At 37.6% G+C, this 15,197-nt stretch overlaps 1 protein-coding gene across 1 annotated transcript; it reads right to left on the bottom strand.

Annotated features, from left to right (window-relative positions):
- Positions 1 to 4,245: 4,245 nt before the first annotated feature.
- On the bottom strand, positions 4,246 to 11,017 carry LOC148842760 (uncharacterized). Its single transcript, XM_088958115.1, has 3 exons — positions 9,889 to 11,017; positions 6,497 to 6,764; positions 4,246 to 4,880 (listed from the first exon to the last, which is right to left on the bottom strand). Exons 1-3 carry the CDS (start codon positions 10,198 to 10,200, stop codon positions 4,501 to 4,503), a joined length of 960 nt encoding a protein of 319 aa, XP_088814241.1. The 5' UTR covers positions 10,201 to 11,017; the 3' UTR covers positions 4,246 to 4,500.
- Between the last annotated feature and the right edge of the window lie 4,180 nt (positions 11,018 to 15,197).

Raw genomic sequence — 15,197 nt, 5'->3', positions numbered from 1 at the left:
TTTGAATATTTTATTCTTTATCTCCTCTTTGTTGTTTTACCACCCATAACTTGCTACCCATAAAAATTCTATTATAAGTCATAACTCATAATAAACTATAGTCATTTCAAACACTTTTTTTTTCTGAATTTTATACTTAAAGAACCAATAAGAACATCAACAAATAAATACTAATAAAATATAGGATTAATATATATAGTGAAAGTTGAATTAAGATATGAAATTAAGAAGTTTTACAAGATTATAAGGGATGGGAAGAAGGTTGGGTTGGGCCCAACCCGAAGTTGACTTTGGGTTGTATTGGGATTGAAGGAATTTAGTTAGGGTTGGGGTTAAAGTTGGGTAGATCGGGTTGGGTTAGGATTAGGGTTGGGGATTTAAAACTTAGGATTGGACTAGAGTTGGCTTCAACCCGACTTAACCCGGCCCAACTTGCAGCCCTAATCAACCAATATCATAAAAGAAGTGACCAATCCAATGGTATTCATCAAAATTCACAAGGTGCTTTAATTAGTTACTCTTGTTGGGAGTAAAGCTCAATTAGAAATATTATTAGTTTTTATTATTTCATTTTGCTTAACAAAGTTCGTGGATTGGATGAATCTACGCTAATTTCTATCATTATAAGTTTCTCTTTCTATTCTCTCTTATTGAATTATTTCTCTCTCTTTTGAAGTGACTTCTTACTTCTTAGTGAAAAAATATTGTCACATATTTAATTAAGGTCGGCTAGCTGTTAGGAAAGGTTAAGATTTTTCTCCTCGTCATTCTTTCTATTCTGCTCTCTTAGTTTTCTCTTCTTTGTCTAGTTTAATTTATTAATTCAAGATTGATCTTAGTTCACGTTTAGAATACTGCTGATATAGCATTTTTTTTTCTAATCATACATTAGCGATCACAATTACAACACTTGAACTTAAGCATTTTAAAAGTGTCAGTTGAAAACTTCTTTCTTCTCAAACACGAATTTCTTTGATTATCTTTTATTTTCTATCAAACCAAACACGGCACAAGGGTTCGATGTAGACTTTTTCCTTTTTGGAACTCTTGCATCATCATGTTGTTAACTCTTGAAAGGTCCATGCAGAGGGCACATGACCTGCTGCATCCGGGCAACAAAACGACACCATCCGTGTCTACTCTTTGGTAGCTGGGACCCTTGATGGCTGACCACAAATACATTGCTGGCCACGCACATCCAGCCGTGCATATATCAGGAATATGGATGATGTAAACAACAAATGATGTTCCAGATGTTTTGCGGGTGAACGTGGCTAGCAATGTATTGTGATCAGTAGATTAGGGATCCAAATGGATCAGATCATTTTAGTCCTATTTGGTTAAATTTGGATCATCCTGTTTGGAATTTTGGATCGGATTGGATAATGGGATCCAAACAGAAATTAGACCAGATTCGGATCCCCCTTATCTGATCCAATATATTATATATTTATAAATATGAATATATATAATACTTATATATGTTATTTATTTATAAATATATTTTTTATATTATATTTTTATAAACTTGTTATATTAATTATGCTTTATAAAAAACATGTATGTATATGATGAAAATAATTAAATAATACATGTATTTTTTTCTTTTACTTTATTTAAGTTAATATATTTTATTTTTCTTTCAATAATTTATTAATTTAAAAAAAAAACAAGTCGGATCTTCGGATCTGATCTGATCTGACATGAACATTGTCAGATTGGATTTGAATATGTAGTGGTTTGAATCCGATCCGATCCATTTGCATCCCTACGTGAACAGATCTGAACACCCCCTTGGTGACATTTGTTTGAAGCACTGAGCTTCTTGTTCTGAGTTTTTTTTTTTTTTTTGCATCACCTTCTTTTTTGGGAGAATGACAGTTCAGCCCACCACAGAATTCTTTGCCCCACTGTACAGGTGGGATGAATCCTGACCGTGGATTGATGCCAAAACCACAGTCAGGATGCAGTTTATAAGGGGGCTACTAGTAAACTATGGGGGCTGTAATTTCAGAATTCTGCAGTGGGTTGGCTGCAACTCCACTTCTTTTTTGGGCATCCTTAAAATTTTAAAAGACCATGGTTTGAATCCTTGATTTATTTCTAAAATCCATTGGCCATTGTAGATGGATGGAATATATTTCGTCTTCAAAGTTTAAGTTTTTCAGTTCGAATGGTAGCAAGAATAGTTTCATTTCAAGCTCGTCCTGGACAGAGAGATGAAGACGTTTTGAAACATTTCATTTTGGCACCCAAATAGGGATAAATGTAACAACAATCCTTCCAGATCATTTTGATATTTTTTCCATTTCCCTTGAGGCTCAGTTTGTTTGCAGTGTAAATTTCGTTTGAGTTGGTGAAAATTAGCAGGAACAACGATACACTGCAGATCTCGTACTCACAAGACAACACTTCATGCATGCATTCATAGGGACATATGATCTCCTACCCACAAGGCACTACATATGTGTATTGGAATATCTCCCTTGTCCTTCATGGAGAGATGTCCCCAATACATGGAAGTAGTGTTTTGTGAGTAGTGATATGAGATAAATTTGTGGGTCGGAGATGCAGAGTGATCAAATGGAAGTGCAAATCATAACTATAAATAAGTTGATGAAATACTGAATTAGGCTTATTTTGGAAGGAGTACAAACACAAATATTCAGAGCGCAAAACCTTGTTCTTTGTATTATTTAGTATACATTTGCACTGTATATATTTATAGTGTACATTTGAGTTTGGAAAGAGTACAAATACAAATATATACAGAATAAATACATAAAAATTCATACAAAATACAAAATTTTGCACTCTACATATTTGTATTTACACTCCTTCCAAACTGACCCAACTTAAACAGGCAAAGATTTAAAACTGTTTATTTTTTATCAACATTTAGATGATTGATAAAAAAAATTAAATGACACTGAAAAAGCATTTGTCTTTTGAAGTGCCACTTAACAGACTGGTTAATAATAATTACTGAATTGATACATTTTAAAAATTTGGATACTAAATTATCGGGTTTCAAAGTTCAGGAGGAACCAAAAAAGTGGCACTAGGCCTAAAGCACGTATTTATACACCGGCCAATGCCGGCCAATGAGGGATTTTAATAGACGACAGACGACCACTATACCATTCAGCGCGTATTTATTACTAGAATAGAATAGTGATCTATCCTATATTCCTATCTGGCTATCTCACTACTTGGGTCCAAGTCATCTTTTCAGTTTTTCCTTTGTTCTTTTATAAACGTCAAACCATTACACCGGCCAATGCCGCTGGGATGACAATATGATGGCAACATAGCATCCCACCCTTCCACAAATAAGGGAGATTGATTGTTGTAATAAATTTCTCACTTGCTCGCCTATCATCTTAGCACCCATGCTTGGAACCAACCACACAATTGAAAGAAGACAATGCAACACACACCAAGCCAAGTATTGCATGCCATTGTATCGAAGGCCTTTAGAATAAACCAGAAATTCCACCAGGCTGAAATGACTTGCCAATGTTGGCTGCATGACATGTGCACAAGACTTTCCAGGACGCTTGTAACGTAAATTACATACATTATATTGCCATGTGTTCATATCTGGAAATGGCAGGTTCGTATTTGTTTGTCTAAAATGACACCTGACCATCAGATGAGAAAGCTGATGCAAATGATGCCAGTAGGAATAAGCGATGCAATGGGCACGCTTCTTCATACATCCATGATCCAACCAAGAGGGTTTGAAAATGATTTCCAGGGTTTTCCACAACTTTAGTGTGGACACCACGAGGTGCAAATGTGCTTCCTACGAAGCCACCACCCTAAGGTAAGGTCCCAGAACCGGGAGGGGAGGGGGGCATAGACTTCTTACAAACAGGATACATGATACCGAGAGTTGCAAACTCTGGTTCGGTCGGTTTCGGAGGGATGTGCAACCCCACGTTGTTTTGTCCCTTGGAACGAACCAAAATAGAAAAAGAACAAGACAATAAGACGCGTTACAAGTTACAACAATGAAGATGTTCCCCAAGTGGGCTATTTCCTTCACCTGATTCTCTACAACTTTGCATCACAACGCCAGCAAACACTAAGACAACCTAGACATTTGTGGCTGGATTTCATAATCCCATGTAGATTGATCCATCCATCCATCCATGACACAACTGATACTCGTCAACATCTTAAGTGAACCGGAACCACAACCACCAAGGCACCAAATGAACAGCGCAGTGAGCTATCAAGTTCATCAACTAACAACATGCAAGAAGAAATTTTGCATAAGAAAAATTGTCTGGAATAATAATGTCACAAGACATTTTGGGCGTTGAGACAACCTATAATGTCAAATTGGATTCTTCCAGGAAAAACCAGAGCTGTACCATATCAAAGATTATTCCCCAACACCAGAGACTGCTGTTTATTTTGCTTCAACAAATGGAACGGGGGAATACATGAACACGATCATATCCAGGGAGAGGGGGCAGGGAGAGAGGGTCCTTACCGCACCGGCTGTTGATTGTAGTGGTTCTTCTCTTTCTTCTTTGCTGCAGCAAGTCTTGCACTCCTAGCAGCAGCCTCAACGGCAGCAGCTTTGGCAGCAGCATCCATCTCTTTACTTGACTTTTTCTTTTTCATAGATGCAACCTTCTTTATCCGTTCCTTCACATCAATGGAACTTGTCTCCTCTGCCTGTTCAGTGCCAGCAGTTTCATCTGGTGCATTGTCTGAGCCATTAAGTTGATCATGTGATTCTTTAGCTTCCTTTGAAGATTTGTCCTTCTTCTTCTTCTTCTTTGCACTTTTGCTCTCCCCGGTGGCATTCTCCTTTTTCTCTGAATACCCATTGAGCTCCTCTTCCTTCTTATCTTGTGCAGCACCTGCCAGTACAAGAAGAAAGATAACCACATGAAATGTCCGCTAGTTCTCATGTTGTGATAAGCAACATGTACCAGAACACAACATACAATTATCACTTCAATGACCTTTTACACAGGTACATGAGTAGAGGAGAACCAATTCGAACAAGTAACCGTGCAAAGTATGAGGGCACTTACTTTCACTGAGACAGCACATAGCATAGTGAATATAAAACTATCAATGGAAATAGTCTTAAATGAATCTGTCTCGTGTGACACCAGCAAGTACTAGCAGCAGGGAAAAATCTTTTTGTTTGTCAAAATGAACTTTTACTGCATCCAGAAGCCATATCACAAGACAATGAAAACTAACATTTTCACGTCATATCAACAAGTGGAATTTCAATCACACAGAATTAACACCTATCACCAATTTTGCAACATGATCACATGCGATTCACCTTGCAAGCATTATTTTCCCAATGATCTTGAAGAGACAAACCGACAACACAAAGAACATGGGAGAAACTTTGCAGTTAAAAAACCCAAGATACATTCACTAATATGGAAGCAAAGATGGTATGCATTTGCATTCACTGCAGAAACGTTCTTGAATACGTGTTTGAGAGAAAGAGAGAGGCTACTAAATTAAGAGTGTGCATGTGGATCTAATAAATAATGTTGATTTATATAGACCAATAAAGAATATTGCTTTATATATCTGGATCTAATAAATAATGTTGCAGATTATGATACAGCCATCTTATATTTAAGTAATCAATTAAGAATGTGCCATCATCATAATAGCAAATAAACACTGAAACAGTGCTATCGATATGGTTTGTCTATGACTCTGGCCTCTCTATCTATTCAATGTCATGACTACTAAACACCTAGGACTAATCAAACACAAAAACAATACGATCTAAATTTAAGATATTGATGTAATATCATAAACAAGTTAATATAGAATGCAAAGATCCAATAAAAATGATACAAAACATTTAATCTAAATTATTTTTATCTACCAAACATAAAAAAGGAAGGCTAGATGATAGAGAGATATGGCCTTTGTTTTCCAAAGAAAGAGCACAACCTTGACAATTTGATTAGCCCCTTATTTGTGGCAACTACATACCACCACACTACTGACTGAGAATTAGTAGAACTCCTCGGTTGTCTTCTTTAATTTTATACCTTCTTTTTTATACACCATCAGAAAACCATACAACATTACAAATACTTAGATCACATAAAAAGATAATAGCATAAACAATATTATTTTAATTAATTAGGAATATACATACGAAAAGGTTAACTTTATAATAATTTTGGGGTTGACTAGGTTGACTATTTACCCTAGTTGCTGCTTAATTAACCCACACGACCTATTGATTGACTAGGTTGACTATTTACCCTAGTTGCTGCTTAATTAACCCACACGACCTATTGATTGATTAGGTTGACTATTTACCCTAGTTGCTGCTTAATTAACCCACACGACCTATTGATTGACAAGTTAGTGGTCCAGTCATGCACTCAACTAACTATTCAAACGCTTTGATATAGCACTGCACCGAGCCAAAAAAAAGAAAATCCATATGTAGGCTATGTAATAATAGGCTAAAAAAGATTACCACGTGATTCCTCTGGGCCGGGTGTATCTTTCTTGGGTATACCCAGCTCAGCCAAAAGGGCATCAAGTTCTTCAAGCCCTTTTTTCTTCAGCTCCTTCTTTGATAGCTGCCTCTCTGCTTCCTTAGGTGCCACAGAAGCTTGAGAAGGCTTCTTCACCACCGTCTCAGCTTGCACCAAGACCTCAGGCTCATGGTCATGTTCTTCCTCATGTTCTTCTTCAACATCATCATCACCTAAATCAATACCATCTTCCTCACTTTCACTTTCCTGTAATATCATAAAGACACCCTTTCAACTTGCCTCCAAATTTTACAGGTCTTCTAACAGTATGGCATTATTGCAAAAAGCTGTATGAGAAATTTACAATTAATATAAGATCTGGTACCTACATCTAATGGTGTATATCGAATAATGCAATGCCAATCATGAGAGATCCAAATGCAACTAAGATGAACAGACCAATTATAGAATCCTACATCGACTATTACCCATTCCATGACATAATTAAATAGCAAAATAAAATTGTACCTTAAATTGTGTGTTCATATATAGCATTTTTAAGTAATAGCAATCAAACCAAAGCATGCAACAATTACAATGACTCAAATATGAACCAAAGCCTAACCCTAGATTTCTGATTTCATCCAGGCTCAAGAATGCCCATGTATGAAGCTGAATCCACAAAAAGGGAAACAATCATCTAGGAGACCATGGAAAAAAAAAACTTTAAATATGAAGACTAACCATCAAAATTAACTGTTTAAATGATGTACAAATTTGATGAAACAGAAACTATAATTTTGAATCCATATTGGATGAGCTGACAATGGTAATCCATTTGGAAGATTGGACTAATGTCTCGTTTGAATTGGGTACCACGACAAGTTGACACCAAACAATGAGCAATATTTTAGATGGTTACCATTGCTCTACGGAATGAACTATTAAAGCCATGTCTAGCTTTGTGTTCATGCAACAAAAATTCAAAACTTTATTTATTTGTTTATTTATTTATTGCTAAGAAACCAATTAAGATAGATAAATTAGGTTTCTATTATTTATTCATGTGTGCATCAATTATTCAATTTGATGAATGAAAGTGGTACTATGCAGTTATAATTTTCCTAAAACACCCTTAACCCACTATTGCTTTCCTATTTCAAATTATTACAATGATTTATCAATGAACTAATTATGAATTTTTCCGTATTTATCATTGAGTAATTGATCAACTCGCTCACAAACAGCAGCAAAATACACAACAAACCACGTAGGACTACAAGTTTAAGGTAATCAGGAGTCTGGCACACAAGGGCTCTCTGATATTCACAGTCAAATGAGAGACAATATAAATATCTCTTAGAACACAACTCTGTATGGATCCTATAGAACTGAAAATTCAGATAAACTAAGTTTTGTGTGAAACACCAAAAGTTTGGGATGAGTTTCTGAAATTTTGGCCAAACAACTTCACCTAATGTATCATGATCCATTGGAAGAATAAAATGTCACCAAACTAACATTTTTTAATTAACTGGTAAAACTCTAGTTATAAAAAGCTATTCAGTACAGTAAATACTTGCAACTTGCAAGAGAATTCAGCTTCTAAAATTTATTACTCTAATGTCATCAAAGTGAAATGCACATCATAGACTGCTTGGATTGATATCCATTAGAAAGGGTGAAAAACCATTCACCTTGATGAGAGCTAACCAATTGTAGAAAGCTGTTAAATAGTTCACTATTTTATTTTCTTATATAGGTGTCTAAGAGTGTTTTGGCACCAAATAAAGATATACAGCAGTTTTTTACATAGCTTTGTGCTAAAATACAGGAAATGAATAAAAGAAAATTGGTGACATTTGAAGACATAATAGATTCTAAGTGGTAGGAAAAACTAGTACTCCCTAGTGTCTGTGTCATCTACCTTCTAGGAATTTAGTAATTCAAATAAAAGAGGTTAATCTCCATGTAGAACTCCATAACAGTAGGTAACTTGTGAGCTTATGATTGTTCTACTTTTGCATTGCGGTTGGGAATACTTTCAGTATAATTTTGAACTTTTTTATGATTAACAAAGTATAATTACGGATTTTACCATTAATAAATTAGACAACTTGCAACACTTATTAGTTCCCCTCATTTATTTTTTATCAATAGTTCCCCTCATTTATGATTCATTAACCTCATTGAACAGTAAAACAACTATTATGTATATGTGTTGCATGAAGACTGCATTTACTAGGATCACATGCCAAATAAGCACAGGGACACAAATATCATCCCACAAATGTAGGAAAAAATAAATATGCATGATTGCACCATTGTTGCATGGATCTTCCTAAATAGATGGCATACCCATGACAGACATGCATCAGAGTCCAATAATCCTTTCTCAGTGACACTTCAACGTAACATTCCATTTTTATTTGACATAAATGAACAGATAATGTTCAAGATTACTATAATTTTTATATCAAATGTTGCTTAGTAACAAAGCCAACATTTTTTGCAGGCATACAATGTTAGAATTCAGAAAAAAAAAAGAACTATTTTCTTCTGCTTGATTAGAAAAGAAGTGAACTACTTTGATGATATATCATATATGAACTATTTTTGTGAGTCTATGTTTTCTCATCTTGCCAAGCCAGACTCTTGGACAAGCGTTGGATTCTGACTCCCATATCCTTGTAACTACAACATTAGTTTGCCCTAAATAAACACATTCAGTCTCTTGTCGTTTGGAGTCTTGGTATTTTGATACACTTAAATCACACTATGCATATCAGATCAGAGTAGGAAATGGTGAAATGCGTTAAAGATACGTATTCATTAGAAGTGAGTTCGTCCAGCACTTACAACTGACGTAATGCAAACAAGAAAACAGCCTTCTTCAGAGATATAATGCTCACATACATCAACTTTTTCCATCCATATCAGAAATATCAATATTGATTTCCGATCAGTATTGGATATCAAAATCATTTCTAGGAACAACATTTATAGAAGAATAAACAAGTAAACGTCCGTTTCTTCTCGTTCATTAACGAGTTGTTACAATGCAAACGTCTTTTACGTAGACAAGTTCATGGTCACCTTAACAGCATGCAAAACCACCACATAGATACGGTATAATTACTTGCATTAAAATATACATATCCAAATCAGATATCGGCATTGCATATTGCAAACAGACAAGAATTTGGAGATAAGGCTGAAGAAAAATCTTCACACGTTTTTGAGATCAAAGAGTGACTGTTTCAATAGAAAATGAATCAATAACATACCCCCATAACAAATCCATCACAACAGTATAACTGAATTAAACATCGCCCAAAATGCATATCTCTGGAAGGAAACAGAAAGGTAAAGAGTTGGTCGAACTACACACCTCAACGGGAGCTGAACTATCCTTACTTTGTCGTGGTTCTGTTGAACCCCAAGCACTAGGCGGAGCTGTTGTTGCATAGTAATCGTCATCATCATCAACATCGGCCCAGGATTTCACCGTCAGAGGTGCCGGCGTCCAGTAAACCTGGGGTTCAGGTTCCTTGGCCTGGTTTTTGGAAGATCCCTTGCTCTTCGACGACCCATGCTCCTTGTCAGATTTCTTCTTTCTTCTAAGGCTTTCGAGAGCAGCGAAAACGTTCGTATTGCTTATCCCCAAGGGCCCATCGTCCCTTCTGCTTCCACCTCCAACCATTTCTAGCCGGATCTCAAACAAGCCACAGTTGTGTTATTGTGTATTCGAGCAAAGGCCTCCGAAGACTAGAAGCAGTAGTTCTAATTGCCAGAGTGAAACAAAGATAACAAATCTCTAGCCTTGCAAATTAAGGATTCAAGACTAGGGTTACAGAGAAACGTCTAAACCAATTAGATTTTCCTACAGAAAATTAAGTTTTGGCGGATAAAGAAAAGAAAACAAAACTAGTATCTAGAAAGCGATGGTATGTGCAAAAAAAAGCAGAAAAGGGAAACAATTTTTTATATTATATAATTATAGAAAAAAATCTGTAGATCTCCTCTTCCTAATGAATGAATTACTTCCCGAAGATAAATAGGGCTCAACAGACTGGGGCAAAAAACACCTAAAAAGGACTCGGTAACCTTGTAACCTCACCACAATCGATGTCGCCAAAAAAAAATACCAGAGTTCTGATGAAGAAATTAGGGTTTCGAAACAAATGAATCAAAAGAAACCCAGAGAAAATTAGAGTTCCCGCCGGAGCTATCAAAGCCGGTAAAGACAGCTGGAGATTCAGAGGCCGTGATTTACAGATTACTAGCTACAGAATAGGGTTCTGAAAGGCTAGGGGGTTTCCGAGCGAAAATGGAGCCCTAGGATATGGAGTTAGGGTTTCCAGAGCGATAGTGTAGATGAGTTTTTTCCGTCTCTCAGAGGATTTCAGGACCTCTAGATAACGCAGGTAACGAACACGAGTGCCGTCCTTTTATACCAACAACAGACATGACGAAACCCTCTCCTTCCCTTTCCCTCTCGCCGAGGATAATTTTAAGGTGTTTTCACGTGTCACGATATCATACTACTTACGAACTTCCGAACTCTTCCATCATTAATCCAACGGCAAATAATTGATGATGCCTACAGCGTGGATCCCTGGGACCCACATGAAGGTATCCTTTGTCTTCTTAACTTCATCTGGCCCGTTCATACCAGTTTTAGTGTAAGGTGGGCCTGTGGAATGGTCGGTTGGTTCACAACCCAAGTCCACGTGTTTGAGTGCCGCTGTAAAGTCAGCTGATGGCGGTTACAGATACGTGGAATTTTAGGACACGTGGCTTGGAAGCAAAGAATTTGGAGACGCGTCCTCTGAAAGAGATCAAGCAGGGAATGCTGCCTACCGTCGGATCTGTTGACCAAACTACTTGGTGAAGTTAGTTTCACGAGTTTGATACGTGCCACGTGTCCTATCGTCAGGTATTTCTATCAAACATCATTGCAGCCGAGCTGCCTCGGGAGCACGCTTCAGACAAAGGTGGGCCCAGCAGTGCTTTTAAAGGAAAACTATGCCCTGGTACTTGGTAGTCCGCGTCGCGCTGGCTTTTTCTTTTTATATTCAAATAAAATCCTCTTCGCTTTTTTCTCTTTTTCCCTTTTCCGTAGAAGACCTGACTGAACAGTCAAAGGAAGGAGTTCAAATCTGCCCTCACAATATCTCACAGTACATCCCGCCGTGTATTGGGAATATATCTTAATGATAATACGAGGAATGATGTGGGACGTTGTGGGGGGGGGGGCTGATTCGATCTCCAAGGAGCATTACTATTCCTATTCCAATAGAACACTGCAGCCCCACATTGAGAATATCTCTTTGTCATTGAAGATATTTCCGATGTACGGGTGTAATAGTGATTGGGACGTTTTTGGTACTGTGGGTTGATAGCTGATCTAAAGTCCAAACGCATGCTGGACGGAGATGGTGATGGACCCTTGGCTTTGGTCAGGCATTAAACGGAATCGTTGACCCGGGCGATTCTCCTGAAAAACAGAAGGGAGAGAAGGAAAATAACATAAAACGAAACCGTTCGAGTTTCGACAACCAGGTGAGACCGGATCTGTTCCTCATACAGGGCGCCTCACACCGACCTTACACGCACATTCTACCCTCGTACTTATAAATTATCATTAATGGAAGATGTTCCCAATGCGATGGATGTGCCCATGTGTGAAGAGCAGATCCTTTTTCGGTTTAGACATGGTTCAACCAGTCGACTAATCATTGAAACCAGAAATATCTCGAAACTGCTTGGCTTATTTTAGCCGACCACCTAAAAAATAATATTGTAGGTCAGTATAAAAAAGAGAGTATAAATTGCAAAACCTTGTATTTTGTATATATTTGCACTGTATATATTTGATTTTATCAAGGTTTTAAAAACAGACCCAGAAATGGAACCGTTTTGGCCATCGATTTTTGGGTCAGTGGTTCAACCATTCGGGTCAAATGGTTCGAATGGTTTGAACACCTTACCCATTAGATTAGAATATTAGGGTAAGATGCATACTATATAAGAGAAAATAAGGGTTGAAACTTGAAAGAAAATTATCGATTAAACTGAAAGAGTTTAGAAGAAGAAGAAGAGGAGGAGGAGGAGGAGGACTTGTAGGCTTGCAGCGGCGACGACAAGCTACAGCGATGGTGTTCTCAGTCTCATCTCACCTTCTTGTGCAAGAAAGACAGATCTAAGATTTTTCAGTCTTATATATGAGATTTCTCAATCTCCAAGATTTCTAAGATCTGAGATTTCTTAGTCTCAGATATGAGTTTTCTCAATTTCAAAGATTTCTCAGATCTAAAATCTGAGTAGCAAACCATTCTCCGGGTCGAACGGTTTATCAGTCAAACCATCCGAGTCAACAGTTTGTTGACTAATTCAACGGTATTTGACCAAATGCCGAATTTGGGATAAAATGGAACCAATTGCCTAAATGGTTTTCGGTCCAAACAGTCCGACCGTCTAGGTCAACGAGAATTCAAAAGCATTGATATTTATATATTTTTCTAAATTAAGGCTCAATTTGGAAATAGTGAAAGTATAAGTATCTTCAATGTAAAACCTTGTATGTGGTATTTGCCAAATCGTTCCTCTACGATTTGAAGAATTTGCCCAAATTCCAAATTGATGACGACTGCTCTAGTTATCCTTTATAGGCATGGAATGTGCCGTTTCAATGTTTTAATTACTAATAGATATGGTCATGTCATAAGCTATGCTTTAGTATAGGACTTATGGGAATAATAAAGTATATTTATTTACTTTAATGTATTAACTGAAAAGGCACAAGAGATCTCTTTTAGGAAAAGTGTTTTCTAATATATATGCAAATAATAAGGAGATTCCCTGCATTACTTGCTTTTAGTTTATTTTACTGCCTTGCAGCTGATTTAATGGTGGAACCTCTCACTGGTTAGCCATTCATTCCCCTAATCCACACATCAGATTCCTACATTGTGTTGAAAATTTACTCCATTGAGGTCACTGATGTATGGTTTGATTTTATTTTAATTTAAGGACAATCCGGGTTTTAATGTTTTAACTCTAATCACGCTTATCAACAAAGGTGTATTTTATCAAGATTACCAAGAACAAGTGGAAATCTAATTAAACACTGCAATTGGCTAGCTCTATTGGTAAGGTCTTTGGCTGGTTGTAGTGCAACAGAAACGGGACCGATTCCCACCTTTGTTCTGTTGTTTAGTCCCATGAAACAGTATACAAAAAGAAGAAGAAAGAAAGAAAGAAGTCATTGTCAAAGTTTTTGGGCTATTTAGACTCAAATAACCAGTTTTTCCAAACAAACTTTGGTTGTTGGGGTCCCACAGCCTGCACGGTTTAGGTGCTTTTTATGCGTAATATGTTACCATGAGTGTAGGGTAAAAGAGTAATTGCATTCAATATTCTTTCCATATGACTGGATGGATTGACATGTCATGCGGAAGAAGTTAGTCTACAACTTCGGCTGTTTTGGCTCCAATGGCAAAAGTTTTCTCAATTTTCCCAACCAAGTAGGTTCTATCATCTCATAAACTATTTGAATAATCTACTACTGTTATTATATGCATAAAGAAAAAAAAAAGGTGTTGATGAGGGCAGATTTGGCCCTCTAATGACATCATGACAGATGGCATCTCGAAACAACTGGATGACATCCAGACATCACCTAGGCAATGACTTGCCCTAGCCAAAGTGATGGAATTCCATATCGTTATCCAACTTCACCATCGACCTGGCGACCTAGACCACAACTTAGGCCGGCTAACAGCACCTCGTCCAGGGCCAACATGTAGTACCTCGTCACAAGCCAAAGTGACATCGACGTGAGGAGAGACCTCCCTCGAGGGCTTGCTGGCTTGATTGAGGTCTAGGTGGCGACTTGTGACACATGCTCGCCGACCAATTCTGCATGCACAACTCGTCACTACCGGGTCTCTTAGAAATTGGCCCCCGTACCGAATGTTGTAGAGGAGACCGAGCAAAGCGCGAAGACTGGTCTATGTGTACAGCTGCCTCCGTGGACTTTGGACCGGTTGGGAACGACCTCCCTGAGATCTCGGACACGATGTGTGAAGCCCATGCCAAGAAACGCCTATATAAAGGCCTTACCTCCAACCTGACAAGGTAGAGAAAAAAGATGCACAATTTAGCTCTCGCAGCTCTCTCACATTTAGCTCTCGCAGCTCTCTCACATTTAGCTCTCTTAAAAAATCTCAGATTCGCTAACTTAAGCATCAGAGTGCCTACCCTAAGTAAAGCAACCCGAACACTCTGACACTGTCTCTTTATAGGTCGACTTGACGAACTAGCTAGCTTGGCATCCGAGCCACCTTCCAACAAGGAGCCGCCTAAAAACCCATCATTAGGTGTATTAACCAATGTTTTGAAAACCAGACCGGACTAGTCGGTTGAACCGATTGGACCATGACCTGGCCCTGGCCAGTCCAAATATACCCTCAAAATCAGTATGCTAAAAGAACCGAGAATAAATGGTCACCCGATTGGTTCAACTAAGTCCTGGTTTTGTATAACTTGCTTGTTTTTTTCATTTTCAGATTTAGTACAAAAAGACAAAAAATGTTAAATTGGGCCAAATAGGCCCTTAGGTCTAAATCCAATCGAATCCCAAATTCGAAAACCTCAAAACCATCGACTTATGATTGTTCAAAATGGTAAAACCTA

Source organism: Nelumbo lutea, chromosome 8, assembly GCF_056320005.1.
Source record: "Nelumbo lutea isolate HS-2025 chromosome 8, American lotus-T2T, whole genome shotgun sequence".
Taxonomy (NCBI): domain Eukaryota; kingdom Viridiplantae; phylum Streptophyta; class Magnoliopsida; order Proteales; family Nelumbonaceae; genus Nelumbo; species Nelumbo lutea.
Note: the sequence above shows the minus strand (reverse complement) of the source record. Positions and strands in the feature narration are given on the sequence as shown.